Below are 13,039 nucleotides of genomic sequence, written 5' to 3' on the forward strand. Positions count from 1 at the left end.
TTCTTCTTCTTCTTCTTCTTCAGAGGACTTTAAGTGCGTCACCCTGGATGGTTTTTTCTTCTCAGGTGGAATTATTTGTTGTTTTGCTAAAATCAGACAAAATTAATAGTAACTAAAAATACATTTCAAATAAAGAACAATATTTACGAGTACAACAAATCCACAATAAAAGTTCTGTAAACATTCTGTAAAAGTATTATTTTGTGTTTAATCAGATGTTGTTCTGTTTTTGTTCAGATAATAAAAAATCATGTTTCTGCTTTCATGTGTGTTGTATCTTTGTTTATATGTGATATTAACTGAACTAAATAAAAACAACGTGAGACAGTTTCCTCATAAACGTTCACCTTCCTCTGATGACTCTCTCAGACCAGGTGGCGTCGGCTCTGTGGGAGTTGTAGTCCTCAGAGAAGTTGTAGTCCGACTCTGAGGCGTGACGTCAGCGTGTCGAGCTGCTGCTGAAGACGTCTCCATGTTTCTGTCTCCAAAGCTCAGCGACGAGTCGATCGGCTCTGATTCTGCTTCACTCAGTGTTTCTCTGTCGCGGGCGAACGAAACTGAATCTGCAGCAGAGAATTTGAAAAGTTTTTCTTTATGTCGTCCTTCTGTTGTGACATCAGGAGATCGTCTGAGAAAACCTCGAGACTGCTCAGTCGAGTCTGAGGGTGTCTGGTTTGTTTTTTCACAAGTCAACAACAATGTGAATCTTTTTTCTTGACGTAATTTGTTTTCCACCTGCAATTTTGTTTTGCCATGAGAAAAAATGTTTGATCATAGATTTGTTTTTTCACGTGTGACTGAATGAAAACATTTTTGTTAACGAGCAACAAAATGGTGTTTTTACAAAAACATCTTTTTATCAGTAAGAAACATCACAAACAAATGTTTTCTTCATGAGCGAGCGACATTGTGAAATGTTGCAAAATTCTTTGTCATGAGAGAGAAACTTGTTTTCATGAGTTAAAGACGGTTTCACAGACAATCATTTCTATCCACGAGCAAGCAACACTGAAAAAAAACCCTCAAATTTGTTTGCAGGAGATTCTTTTAAATGCATTTTCTTTTTTTATTCCATTAGCAAAACCTCTTGGTCATAAGCCAAAAATTTGGTTTCACACACAAAAAATTGTTTCACGAGCGACAAGCGACAAAAACTTGTTTTATGTGCAAATATATTTTTTTTTTTATATGAGCAAAATTTCTTGGCCATGAGTGAAAAATGTGTTTTAAAGATTAAAAAAATGTTTTCACTTGTCAAAAAAAAAATCTATGATTAAAATTTTGTGACGTGATCATCAACAAAAAATGTTTTCACAAGCGAGAAATTTGTTTTCATGAGTGAACATTTCTTTCACAGAAATGTTTTGTTATTAGGGAAAATGTTTTTTTTTTTTATCACAAGTAAGCAACACTGCACTTTTTATTTCATGTGCATATATTTTTTTTCTACGTGCAAAATTTCTTGGTCATTGAGTAAGAAAAAAATGTTTTACGGGCAAAAAAATGTTTTCACAAGCAAATAATTTGTTCACCAGTGAGAAATTCTGTTTTCACGAAAGTAAAACTTTTTTATTTTAAATGCAATTTGTTTTTCATTCAATGAGCAGAAACTGAGAAATCTGTTTTCACAAACAAACTCTTTTTTCACGAGCAAGCGACATTGTGACATGTTTTTTTCGTGAGCAGAATTATTGTTTCATCGTGCTAATTATTATTTAATTTCTTGGTTATAAGCTACATATTGTATATTATATTATTACAAGCGAAAAATGGTTACACCAGTGAACATTTCAGCACAACAATGTGTGAAAAATATTTTAACTAACATTTTTTTAATCACAAAGCTGCAACATTGTGATTTTTTTTTCACAAGTGCCAACAATTTTCATGTGCAATTTTTTTTCTATGAGCTAAATTTCTTGGTTATGAGCAAGAAAATAGTTTTGAGTTCATTTGAAGGATTAGACCCAATTAAAGTTTTAAATGTAGCCTTCAAACATAATTTAAAAAAAAGATCTTTTCTTTCTTTCCTCCTTTTTGTTGTTTATTCCACAAAGACAGATTCAGTGCTTCACTTCTGTGCAGCAGGAAAGTTTTAAGGACTTTGGTTGAATCACTGTTTTTATGAAGACGAGGACGTCAGTGGAATAAAAAAAAAAAATCACCAACTGTTCCGTTTATTAAAAACTAGGAGTATCCCCGTCATCAGTCGTGATGGACACAGACAGTATTATTGGCTCACCGTGGCCGACTGCTGAAGGATTGTGGGTCGTTTGATTCCCATTCATCTCGTCCAGCCCGAGTGCTTCCTCTGTCGCTGCCTCATTCAGATCTGTGGAAGTGGAGACAAATAAAGCGGCGACAGGAAGCATCAGAGCCAAGTGAGTCATCGAGCAGCAGGAGACCGACAGCGGGGAAATTATTTCTGGTGTTCTGGACGCTGCAGAGCCGGTCGGGTCCAGCCAAATGTGATCATGAGCAGCTTGGAAAAACACAAGTTTGCCAGAAAAGTTCTTCGGGGAGGATGAGAGTAAATATGTACAGATAGAAGCGAGAGAGTGAGCGATGCCACTGTTTTACCTTCGGAGAGGAAACTGGCGTGCGTCGCCTCTTCCTCTGCGTCGCCTTCGCCTTCCTCAAACTCCTCTGACGTGAAAATACAGAGAAATATCAACATCAGCAGCAGCAAGAATACGACTAATAACCTCAACAGCACTCAAGAACAAGACGAAGAGTTTGTCTGAAGCTGCAGCTGTGATTCCAGCTAAATGCTAACATGCTAACACGCTAACACAAGGGATGAATAACTCGAACTCAAGCCGTGTTTGTGGAGACAGAAGCCGCCATTTAAAACCACCACGTGATCATTTCCTCACCAGAAACCAGAGAAATAATACAAGTTGAACTTTGTGTGTGTGTGTGTGTCCGTGTGGTACACCTGCGACCCGCGGGCCAATTAGAGAGCGTACCAGCAGGCATCAGCAGGAGGGGCGGGGCCGGCGGTGGCGGGGTGATGAGGTCAGCGTCCATCCCTGCGGTGTCACTGCGGTTGTCCACTCCGCCGGTCATTAGCAGGTCCAGTTCTGCCAGCACAGAAACACAACAACACCTCCGACTGAGTCCAGTTCAAGACCCACCGACCACTGAGCCGCCCGGGCCACAGAACTCTGCTTCTTCAGCCACACTGTCCATCAGACGGTTGATTTAAAAAGCATACTTGTGACTGACGCTCTGCACAGTAAGTCAGTCAGTTACAGGATCTGAGGATTCTGGTACCGGTTCTGCATCATAGCAGCACAACAGGTGTTTGTTTTTGACCGGCAGCTCAACTTTAACATTCAGTTTGGGTTCACAGAACAAATCTTATAAATGTTTTTCTGCTGCACGACATTATGTTTAGTTTCTTCAGACATCAACACGTTCAGACTTTGTGCTGACGGGCTCAGCAGGTTGGGTCAGAACCAGAATGACTGCCGGGCTTCAGACTTTAATCATTTTCATTACTATTTAATCTTCTTATCATTACGAATATCAACTTGTAGTCATTAGCAGTTTAATTTCCTGTTAATCAAACTGTTTTCAGCACTGAAACACATTTTCATCGATACATCAGTTTTCGTAGATCTGGGAGCTTTAAAAACTGGGATTTCACAGAAATTATCTTTTTTTATTTCGAAGTTTTATCTTAAAAACTGTTCATCTGAACTTCTTCACTAATGTTTCCTCCGTGACGCTGCAGCCTCGGGGACTCAAAAGTCACGAAACTCTCACAGTGAAATTTAAATGCTGTCGTGGTTTCCTCTGGAGGATCGACGACGCGCAGCGAGCGAACAGAGACGTTTGAAAAGTGAACTCAGGGAACTGAAACGAGGATTTTTACCTGCTGACAGGAGAGAAGAGTTGGAGAGCAGGAAGCTCACAGAGTCGTTTCCTCCTGAGAGAAGATCTGTAGGAGGAGGAGGAGGAGGAGGAGGAGGAGAGGATGAGGAGGAGGAGGAGAGGAGAGGAGGAGGAGGAGGAGGAGGATGAGGAGGAGGAGGAGAGGAAGAGGAGAGGAGGAGGAAAGAAGTGGAGGAGGGCGAGGAGGAGGGAATGTGGCGGAGGAGGGGATAGGAGTGGGAGGATGAGGAGGAGAGGAAGGAAGAGGAGGAGGATAGGGGATTGAGGATGGAGAGGAGTGAAGAGGAGGAGGAGGATGAGGAGGAGAATGAGAGGAGGAGGAGGAGGAGAGGAATGAGGAGGAGGAAGAGGAGGAGGATGAGGAGGAGGAAGATGATGAGGAGGATGAGGAGGAGGAGGAGGAGACCAACAGATACAGGATGATGTCAGTCAGGGACAGAAAACATTCTGATGTCACTTTATAAAACACAACTTTTCCTCAGAAGTCTGCGTCAGCCCTGTAACGATCCCTTCTAGCTGCGGTTCTCCTGGTTCTGTCTGACTGTGAACGGCTCAGCAGGGGCAAAAAGAATCTATATTTGGACCTGCCGGATCAAAGCAACTCTGTACAATCTTTGATTTTCTTCCCCAGCTGTGCGTGGGCAGGAAGCTGCAGGATTAAACGGCAAGAGGTCATTGTTTTAATTGGCTGGGAGCCACAGAGGTGTGACGCAGACTTCAGTGGTTCTAACCCAATCAGTCGCTTCTTCAGAACCGACACCGCTGACCCGCTCAGAGACTGACGCACTGTCTGGAGAACGCTGACGCTGACATTTCTGTGGTCGTGTCCTCTCTGAGCTCCCTGACTCGGCGTCATTCGATCAGTTCTCAGCTGATGCTCGCTGACGTCACTCGGACTCACCTGCTGCTCTGAAGGCTTCTCCGGTCCGCTCGGTGCCGCTCAGCACATCTGAAACACAGAATCAAATTGATGAGAGGTCCGGTCTGTTGTTGGAGAGAGCAGAATCTGCGTTCATGATCCAAACTGCTGCCAGCAGCACAGAGCGTCAGGGAGGTGGAGGAGCTGCTGTTTGGTTTATTGTGGGGTTTCTGTCAGACGCACATCCCGCAGCCTAATGACAACATCGTATCGTGTTATACGATTAAAAAGTATCTAATATTTTGGTTGTTGTCATATGTTGGGGACAGTGATGTGCACAAGGGGGGCAATTGTTGAAAAACGCGCGCTAAAGTGCCCTCTTGGAAGCCAAAATGTGTGCTTAAGTGCCCTCCTGGGAGCCAAAACGTGTGCTAAAGTGCCCTCCTGGGAGCCAAAACGTGTGCTAAAGTGCCCTCTTGGGAGCCAAAACGTGTGCTAAAGTGCCCTCCTGGGAACCAAAACGTGTGCTAAAGTGCCCTCCTGGGAACCAAAACATGTGCTAAAGTGCCCTCTTGGGAGCCAAAACGTGTGCTAAAGTGTCCTCTTGGGAGCCAAAACGTGTGCTAAAGTGCCCTCCTGGGAACCAAAACGTGTGCTTAAGTGCCCTCCTGGGAACCAAAACATGTGCTAAAGTACCCTCTTGGGAGCCAAAACGTGTGCTAAAGTGCCCTCCTGGAAACCAAAATGTGTGCTAAAGTGCCCTCTTGGGAGCCAAAACATGTGCTAAAGTGCCCTCCTGGGAACCAAAATGTGTGCTAAAGTGCCCTCCTGGGAACCAAAACATGTGCTAAAGTACCCTCTTGGGAGCCAAAACGTGTGCTAAAGTGCCCTCCTGGGAACCAAAACATGTGCTAAAGTACCCTCTTGGGAGCCAAAACGTGTGCTAAAGTGCCCTCCTGGGAACCAAAACGTGTGCTAAAGTGCCCTCCTGGGAACCAAAACATGTGCTAAAGTACCCTCTTGGGAGCCAAAACGTGTGCTAAAGTGCCCTCCTGGAAACCAAAATGTGTGCTAAAGTGCCCTCTTGGGAGCCAAAACATGTGCTAAAGTGCCCTCCTGGGAGCCAAAACGTGTGCTAAAGTACCCTCTTGGGAGCCAAAACGTGTGCTAAAGTGCCCTCCTGGGAACCAAAACATGTGCTAAAGTACCCTCTTGGGAGCCAAAACGTGTGCTAAAGTGCCCTCCTGGGAACCAAAACGTGTGCTAAAGTGCCCTCCTGGAAACCAAAATGTGTGCTAAAGTGCCCTCTTGGGAGCCAAAACATGTGCTAAAGTGTCCTCTTGGGAGCCAAAACGTGTGCTAAAGTGCCCTCTTGGGAGCCAAAACATGTGCTAAAGTGCCCTCCTGGGAGCCAAAAAGCATGCCAAAGTGCCCTCTCGGTTGGCAAAACACACTAAACTGCCCCTTGGCTGGTTAAATCATGATGAACTGCCCTCTTGAGAGCCAAAACGCGCTAAAGTGCCCTGCTTTTCGCCCCTGCCCTTAAAATAGTCTGTGCACGCCACTGGTTGGGGATAAAGTTGTGACAGATTCGTTCTTTTACTTAAATTACGTGATATTTGTTGTGTAAGTTATGAGACTGAATTTAGTTATTTAACCCAAAGTGTGATTGTTTCCTAAACCTGATGAAAGCACGACCATCTGAACAATTAACAACAGTCCAAAAGTATTAATAAATCTAATTATATTATTATCATATTACTGTTCACCAGGAAGCTTTATGTTTAAGTCTCACTAAGTTACACTTTTGTAAAATGTCGACTGTTGGAAAAACATCTGTTATATATTTATAGAGAGACGGAGAGTTGTTGTTTTTTACATTATGCCCAATATTTCCAACAAAGTTCTCTCAGGTAACGGAGCGTTTGATTTGATCACCCTGACCTCCAGAAGAGAGAAAGACTGTGGCAGAAATGACACACAATGTCTCTGAAACATTTAACAAATATATTCTGAAAGCAAAGATTTATAGGAAATATGCTCAGAAAAATATTCGATGTTCTATCCACCAGCTCCCTGTTCACTGTGCACAGACTGACCCGAGGTCAGCTGCTGAGCTGAGGGAACAGAGCGTCGCTGTGCAGATCAACAGGCTGCCGGCTGTTTCTCCTCTGATGAGGTTACCTGTGTGATTTGTAGCCGAGCACATCGAGGCTGCGAGGCCTCTCAGGCTCGAGTTGTACGAGCTCTGAGTCATGCAGTCGATGGCGGCCCGGTCACATTCACAGAACCTCTGCTGACACCAATCAGAACCGTCTGCGAGACAAAACACACATCAATTAATGTCCATTTCTTCTGCTAGTCCGGCTGCTTTAAGCCTGAACATGATCGTTTCAGAAACCAGGTGATTAAATAACCATGAGGCAGATCACAACATGAAACTGACGACTGAAGAGAAAAACATTTATTCATGTGACGTCCTGAAGTATTTACAGCTCCCGGTGGAGACTCACTGCTGCTGTTTACTGACTGACAGAAGGATTTATTTCTTAGCTAGAAAGCAAATAAGCTTCTTTCCCCAAAATGTCAAAGTGTTCGTTGAAAGTGTGAATCTCACCACAGCTGCTGTTTGCGTGTGAGCAGGTGAAGTTGTCTGGGAGCGGCGGCAGCTCCGGCCTGCAGGGGGCAGCGCTCAGGTAACACCACCTGTGAGCCTCACAGCAGCTGCAGCAACGGACAAACCACAGATGCTCTTATGTTTCTTATATTTCAAATGAATGCATGTAATGTAATTGTTTGTAAATCTATCATTGTCTGGAAAAACACAATAATTAATGTCTGATGAAAACAGAACTTAAGTTTTGTTCTGTAGATTCTCGCTCCGCCCACTCAGCAGGTTCTCAAGACATGTTTGAGTTTTTAAACTCGACTCTCTGAAGGTTAATCGTGTCATGAGGCGAATATCAAGCAGACAAACAAACGTTAAGGGCAGAGAGGCCGACCTCTCCTCCTGATCCTCACAGTAAAGTCAAGTCCAAACATTGATTTTCCTTCTCTTGTTTGTTTTCTTGTAAATAAATCAAGATTCATGAGAAAAGTAAAATATCAGAGTCAAGACTGAGAGAATTACATTTTCATGTGGCAGAAATATGTGAACTGTTCTTCCCCATCCTGCTATCTATCTGCTGACTGCTGACTGCTTCCGATTCCCATAATTCTGATTTATAAGGACAACAGGTGAAATCTGTCAAATCATAAATAATCCATATTATTTATTCTCTATCTTCTGAAACGTCGCTCTCCAGCCGCTGCTGAAAATCGTTCTGCCCACATGAGCTGTGAAACTTCCTCCCCGTCCACTTTACTCAAACCTGCCTCGAATTCAATTAAGCCACCATGCTGTATTTTTAATTCAGCAGCCACTTCCTGCTGAGAGTCCGTACTCACAGGTCCAGAGGATCCACGGGGTCTCCGACGGCCACGTATCTGCAGGAGCAGCCGTAATCTTCCAGGTCGCGTGGACAAAGCCCCGTCGCACAGCGCAGCTTCAGAGCGAAACTCACCAGCGAGGGGAAATTATCGAGGAGCGAGTGGAGCCAGGTGAAGCGCAGGCCGAGACAATCTGTGTGGAGGGAAGGTAAACAAGATGGAGGCTGAAAGACAAACACACAGCGAGCAGAACAAACCGCCGCAAATTCATTCTGCCTCCAACTCGATTTCCTCCGTCCTGCAGGTAGAGAGAAGTGATTTAATCACAGATAATCCTGCAGGCAGGAGCCGATAACCCGAGTCCAGAGTCCAGAGCAGCACGCAGGGCAGAACATCTCCACGGGCCAGATGTACCCACGGTTCTGATCGGTACTGATCAGGACGATAAGTGTCCCAGAACTTCACAGCTTGTGAGTCAGTCGACCTTGATGTCAACAACCTCAGGAAATGGCTCAGAGAGCCGGACCGTCCTGACGCAGCTGGACGGTCGTTCAGAGACGAAAGGTGTCGATCAGAACAATTACTGCCCGACCCGAACGAGTCACCGCTGCTGCTGCTGCAGGTCTACAGCCCGCTGACACAATCAGCCGGTCACACACACACTCACCGAGTTCACAATCACATCCACTTTTCTTTTAGATCTGCAGAGCAAAAAGCCAAAAAGAGATCGATGGTCTCTCAGATTCACACAGCTGTCCTCTTCAAACGAACTCCCCGTCAGCACAAGTGATGTCAGCTAATTACATTAAAGCTCCATCAGACCGGCAGCTGCTAGAAACCCATCTGAACCAGGACCTGAAACCTGCAGCACGCAAAGAAAAGTCACATCTGAACATGCTGTGTACGGATCAGTGGGCTTCACTGTGGTTCTTACACACATATGTTATAAATGTATATTTATGTAAACACAGATTTTAAGTTTTATGGCTTTCTGTGACATCACTCTGTTGGAGAAAACTCTTCATCCCCTCCAGGCTTCAATAAAGCGTGATGAAACGCTGCATCACTTCATCCTCTGTAACTCAGTGAACCACAGACTCATCACATGTAATTAGTTGATTCATTGATCAATATTCAGGCCGTGTGTCACACAAACTGTTTTCCTCCTCACCAGTCATGTGATCTGCGTTCTGGTCCTCCGGGTCGGGGCAGAAGATGGAGCCGGCAGAACGTGCTGAAGACAGAAAGATGAGTTATTATTATAATAATGATTCGATTAATGATTAACGCATCGATAAACCGTCAGATTACAGCACGCTGCAGTTGAGTTATCACGCAGAACACATGAAGCTGTCACGGAGACGAGACCGTCAGCCTGAAACATCTACTGAGGTCCATCTTTTAAAGGATGCACCTGTTGTTAAAGGGATATTCCGGTGTAAGTTTAATCCATGGTCTAACACACCGTGAAACTGTGTTAGACTCCCTCTGGAGAGATCAAGTTAGCAGACCGCTAATTTACGGAGTTTTATCAACCTCAGAAACGACCGCACGACAACAATACACTGCAGTAAATGGATCCAAATATAAACCGCCACCAAAAAGCCACAAATAATGCTCAGAACAGCACCAAACTTCAGCAACAGTACAAATAGGGTCTCAGCACATAGTCCGGGGCATCTAACCTCCGCTAGCTTAGCTGGATTTCTACTGAAAAGCTGACTAAATTTACCACTCTTCTGCAGCAGCTTCCTGTTGACGGGAAGTCCCGACGAGTCGATTACCGAGTGCAGTAGAGTTCCGCGGCTCATGGATGAAAATGTATGATTATGACTCCATGGAAAAGCAATCAAAGTTCATATGTGTCTTACCTGCCAGTTTATAACAGTTATTATCGAGAGCGGACAGGGAAAAGAACGGAATTGAGCATTTCTAACCGCACTCGGTAATCGTCGCGTCGGGACTTCCCCGACCCGGAAGCTGATGGAGGAGAGTTGAAATCTGTTTTTAGCTTCACAATAGAAATCCAGCTAAGCTAGCGGAGGTTTGATGCCCCGGACTATGTGCTGAGACCCTATTTGTACTGTTGCTGAAGTTTGGTGCTGTTCTGAGCATTATTTGTGGCTTTTTGGTGGCGGTTTATATTTGGATCCATTTACTGCAGTGTATTGTTGTCGTGCGGTCGTTTCTGAGGTTGATAAAACTCCGTAAATTAGCGGTCTGCTAACTTGATCTCTGGAGAGGGAGACTAACACAGTTTCACGGTGATTTAGACCATGGATTAAACTTACACCGGAATATCCCTTTAAACCACAGCATTATATTCTGGAATAAATCAGTAAAACCGGTCCTGAGGATTGTGTGCTCCCTTCATGCTGGTGAGGCTCTCTGTCTACATTCAGCCGAGATGGCAGAATAAAATGTTGGCATTTTACGTTTCTCCAAACTAATGATACGTTCAGACTTGTTTGTGTCACACGTATGACACCAACATGTCGGCAGCATGTGATGCATCAGGAGGTGAAGGAGACGATGACGACTTGTTCAACATCTGTAAGTGTGAAACCGCTGGATGTTTTGAAGGAGACGTGACGAGACATTTTTAAAGCGACTTCGGGACGTTTTCCAGCCCGTGGTGACGAACATGATCACCACGGCCACAACGAAGCAAGTGAACACGTGTTGATGGGAAACTCACCGTTTGGAAGAGCAGATAGCACGAAAATCCATATCAGAACCATGACTCGGACCTGCAGTCAGAGGGAGACGGGCTCAGTCTGAAGGGGAACCTTCAATTAGGCACAAGAACTCGGGTCACAGCAGAGGAAACAGCTCATCATATCATTCATCTTCATCTGCAACATGCTCAACATGGATCAGAACCGGTACCAGCTGTCTGTGCTTCCACTTCAAACTAAACGCTCCATGAAAACAAACGTTTTGTAGATGTGTTGTTAGTCAGACAGCCGGTGAGAGCAGCCACAGATTCCATGTGTGTGTGATCTGCTTTATTATCTGGAGAGGAGAACCTACAGAACCACAGGAGGCTGCACTCAGCTGGACCATTCTGAAGCCGTCTGAGTGACCCGGAGTCACCTCCACACTCTGTCTCCTGCCTCAAAGCCTCCTGGGTGAAGAGAGGACCTCGCATTCAATCAAACAAACCATCGAGCGTATCACAGCCGAGCAGACGTTTTCTTCTCCGTGTGTAAGAGAGACCTGGATTCACCCCGACGTCTCCGACCCGGCTCCATAAATTACCCCCGTCATTACAGCTCTGATTACCCACGCAACAAACGAGACGGACGACCTTCTCTGCTCGCCGCCTCGGCTCTTTAATGGCGTCGAAAAACAGCTCGGGCCCACCTGCAGCTCAAAGTGTATCATTAATGTTATTCAGGCCCGGAGCGCGTTTCACTGAGAGAGGAAGTTATCAGTACTTGTGATGTGAAAGCAGCGCGGAGGAGGTCAGCCGGCTCATTAATGCAGCTTTATTCAAGCTTTACTCCATCTGTAATGTCAGCTGGAGGCCGTGCGGTCAACTCTGCATGTTAATGGAAACGTGACAACAAAGACTCATTCATGCGTTCATACGTCGAAAAGAGCAGGAATGACGTCACTGAGGGAGGAGGTGTAAAAGTCCAGAGCGTCATGCATCCGTCTTATTGTACGTCTGTATGTGTAGTGTCACTGTGAGGCCTTCAAACTTTAATCTGACATCTTGTTTCAGTGATAATCTGACTGATGTGTCACAGCAACATCTCTGATATCTTCTAACGATGAAGATGACCTCCTGATTTTGCAGTTAACAGGTGATTTTTTTGTCTAATCTCGTCTTGTATCTATATTTTTGGTGTTGTGTTTGTTTTGGATGGAGCCTGATGGAGGTCCGGCCCAAACGTCCGACAATGTGGCTTCACGTAACACACAGGTTAAAGGAGCAATCTGTAGTTTTTGGGGAAGTAAATGTTAATGAGCAGAGAAAGATGATTCTTTTTTCTTCAGCCTAAATATTCAAACTCTCTTTGTTTTCAGGAATAAACTGACCTGAAAGCAAAACACAATTTCATACCGCTTTATTTTGTTTATATGTGGCGGACCCTGCCACCTTTTCTAGCTTCACACAGTGTGTTATTGGCTTGTTTGTGTCGTTACCCCATTGATATTGTAAATATGTTTGAATTTCCTCTCCAAAAGACAAGTAGTGCCCCTTTAATGAGAGGAAATATTCTGTTCCACCAACTCCTGAAAACAAAATATCCGGCTCATTAGCTTTTAAAATGCTCCTCAGTGTTCAGCAGCTAGTTTCTGACTGTCTGTACGTACTGATCAGTCAAAATACAAAATTATGGATCATCAACAGCACAACAAACTCAGATCTGTGAGAATCAATTAGCAAGAAACCAAACAGCATGTGAAGGCGGTCTCACCTCGTTCGTGGCGTCGTGGCTGCAGAAGTCGTGTCTTCACTGATCGGAGGTCAGATTTGAGCCGTGTGTCATCGTAGTGAACTCACTCAGCTCTGAGGGACGTCAGCAGTCGGTCCACACAGCTGAAGCCTCTTTACTGCTTGTGTCGTCCTGTTTTCCTGACAGAATAAAGTCTCAGCTCCACTAACTGTGTTTATCAGGAGGGGGCACCTTTATCCCCTTCAGTTCAGGTCTTATTGGCTATCAGGTGACACCTGAGCAGGAGCTTATCATGCTTTGGTTCCTGTGCAGGTATTTGGGGCTTTAACAGAGGTGGGGTTCTGACAGGGGGGACCCACAGAGTGGTCTTTGTGCCGCGGGGGGCTGGATCAGTGACCCCGGGGTCGACCTGGTCTTATCTGATCCTTCCAGGAGTTCAGAT

General features: G+C 44.9%; 1 protein-coding gene across 1 annotated transcript in view; it reads right to left on the minus strand.

Annotated features, from left to right (window-relative positions):
- The window catches only part of oc90 (otoconin 90), a 37,098-nt gene extending 24,314 nt beyond the window's left edge, over nucleotides 1–12,784 (minus strand). Inside the window, exons 1-12 of the mRNA XM_030403299.1 lie at nucleotides 12,619–12,784; nucleotides 10,887–10,938; nucleotides 9,360–9,422; nucleotides 8,207–8,381; nucleotides 7,377–7,483; nucleotides 6,944–7,075; nucleotides 4,802–4,849; nucleotides 3,881–3,946; nucleotides 2,970–3,083; nucleotides 2,581–2,646; nucleotides 2,243–2,332; nucleotides 348–563 (exon numbers count right to left, since the gene is read on the minus strand). Coding sequence (XP_030259159.1) covers nucleotides 348–563; nucleotides 2,243–2,332; nucleotides 2,581–2,646; nucleotides 2,970–3,083; nucleotides 3,881–3,946; nucleotides 4,802–4,849; nucleotides 6,944–7,075; nucleotides 7,377–7,483; nucleotides 8,207–8,381; nucleotides 9,360–9,422; nucleotides 10,887–10,929 — 1,120 coding nt within the window. The 5' untranslated portion in view covers nucleotides 10,930–10,938; nucleotides 12,619–12,784. The remainder of the gene's footprint in view (nucleotides 1–347; nucleotides 564–2,242; nucleotides 2,333–2,580; nucleotides 2,647–2,969; nucleotides 3,084–3,880; nucleotides 3,947–4,801; nucleotides 4,850–6,943; nucleotides 7,076–7,376; nucleotides 7,484–8,206; nucleotides 8,382–9,359; nucleotides 9,423–10,886; nucleotides 10,939–12,618) is intronic.
- Nucleotides 12,785–13,039: the final 255 nt, after the last annotated feature.

The sequence above is a fragment of the Sparus aurata genome, chromosome 21, assembly GCF_900880675.1.
Source record: "Sparus aurata chromosome 21, fSpaAur1.1, whole genome shotgun sequence".
NCBI lineage: Eukaryota > Metazoa > Chordata > Actinopteri > Spariformes > Sparidae > Sparus > Sparus aurata.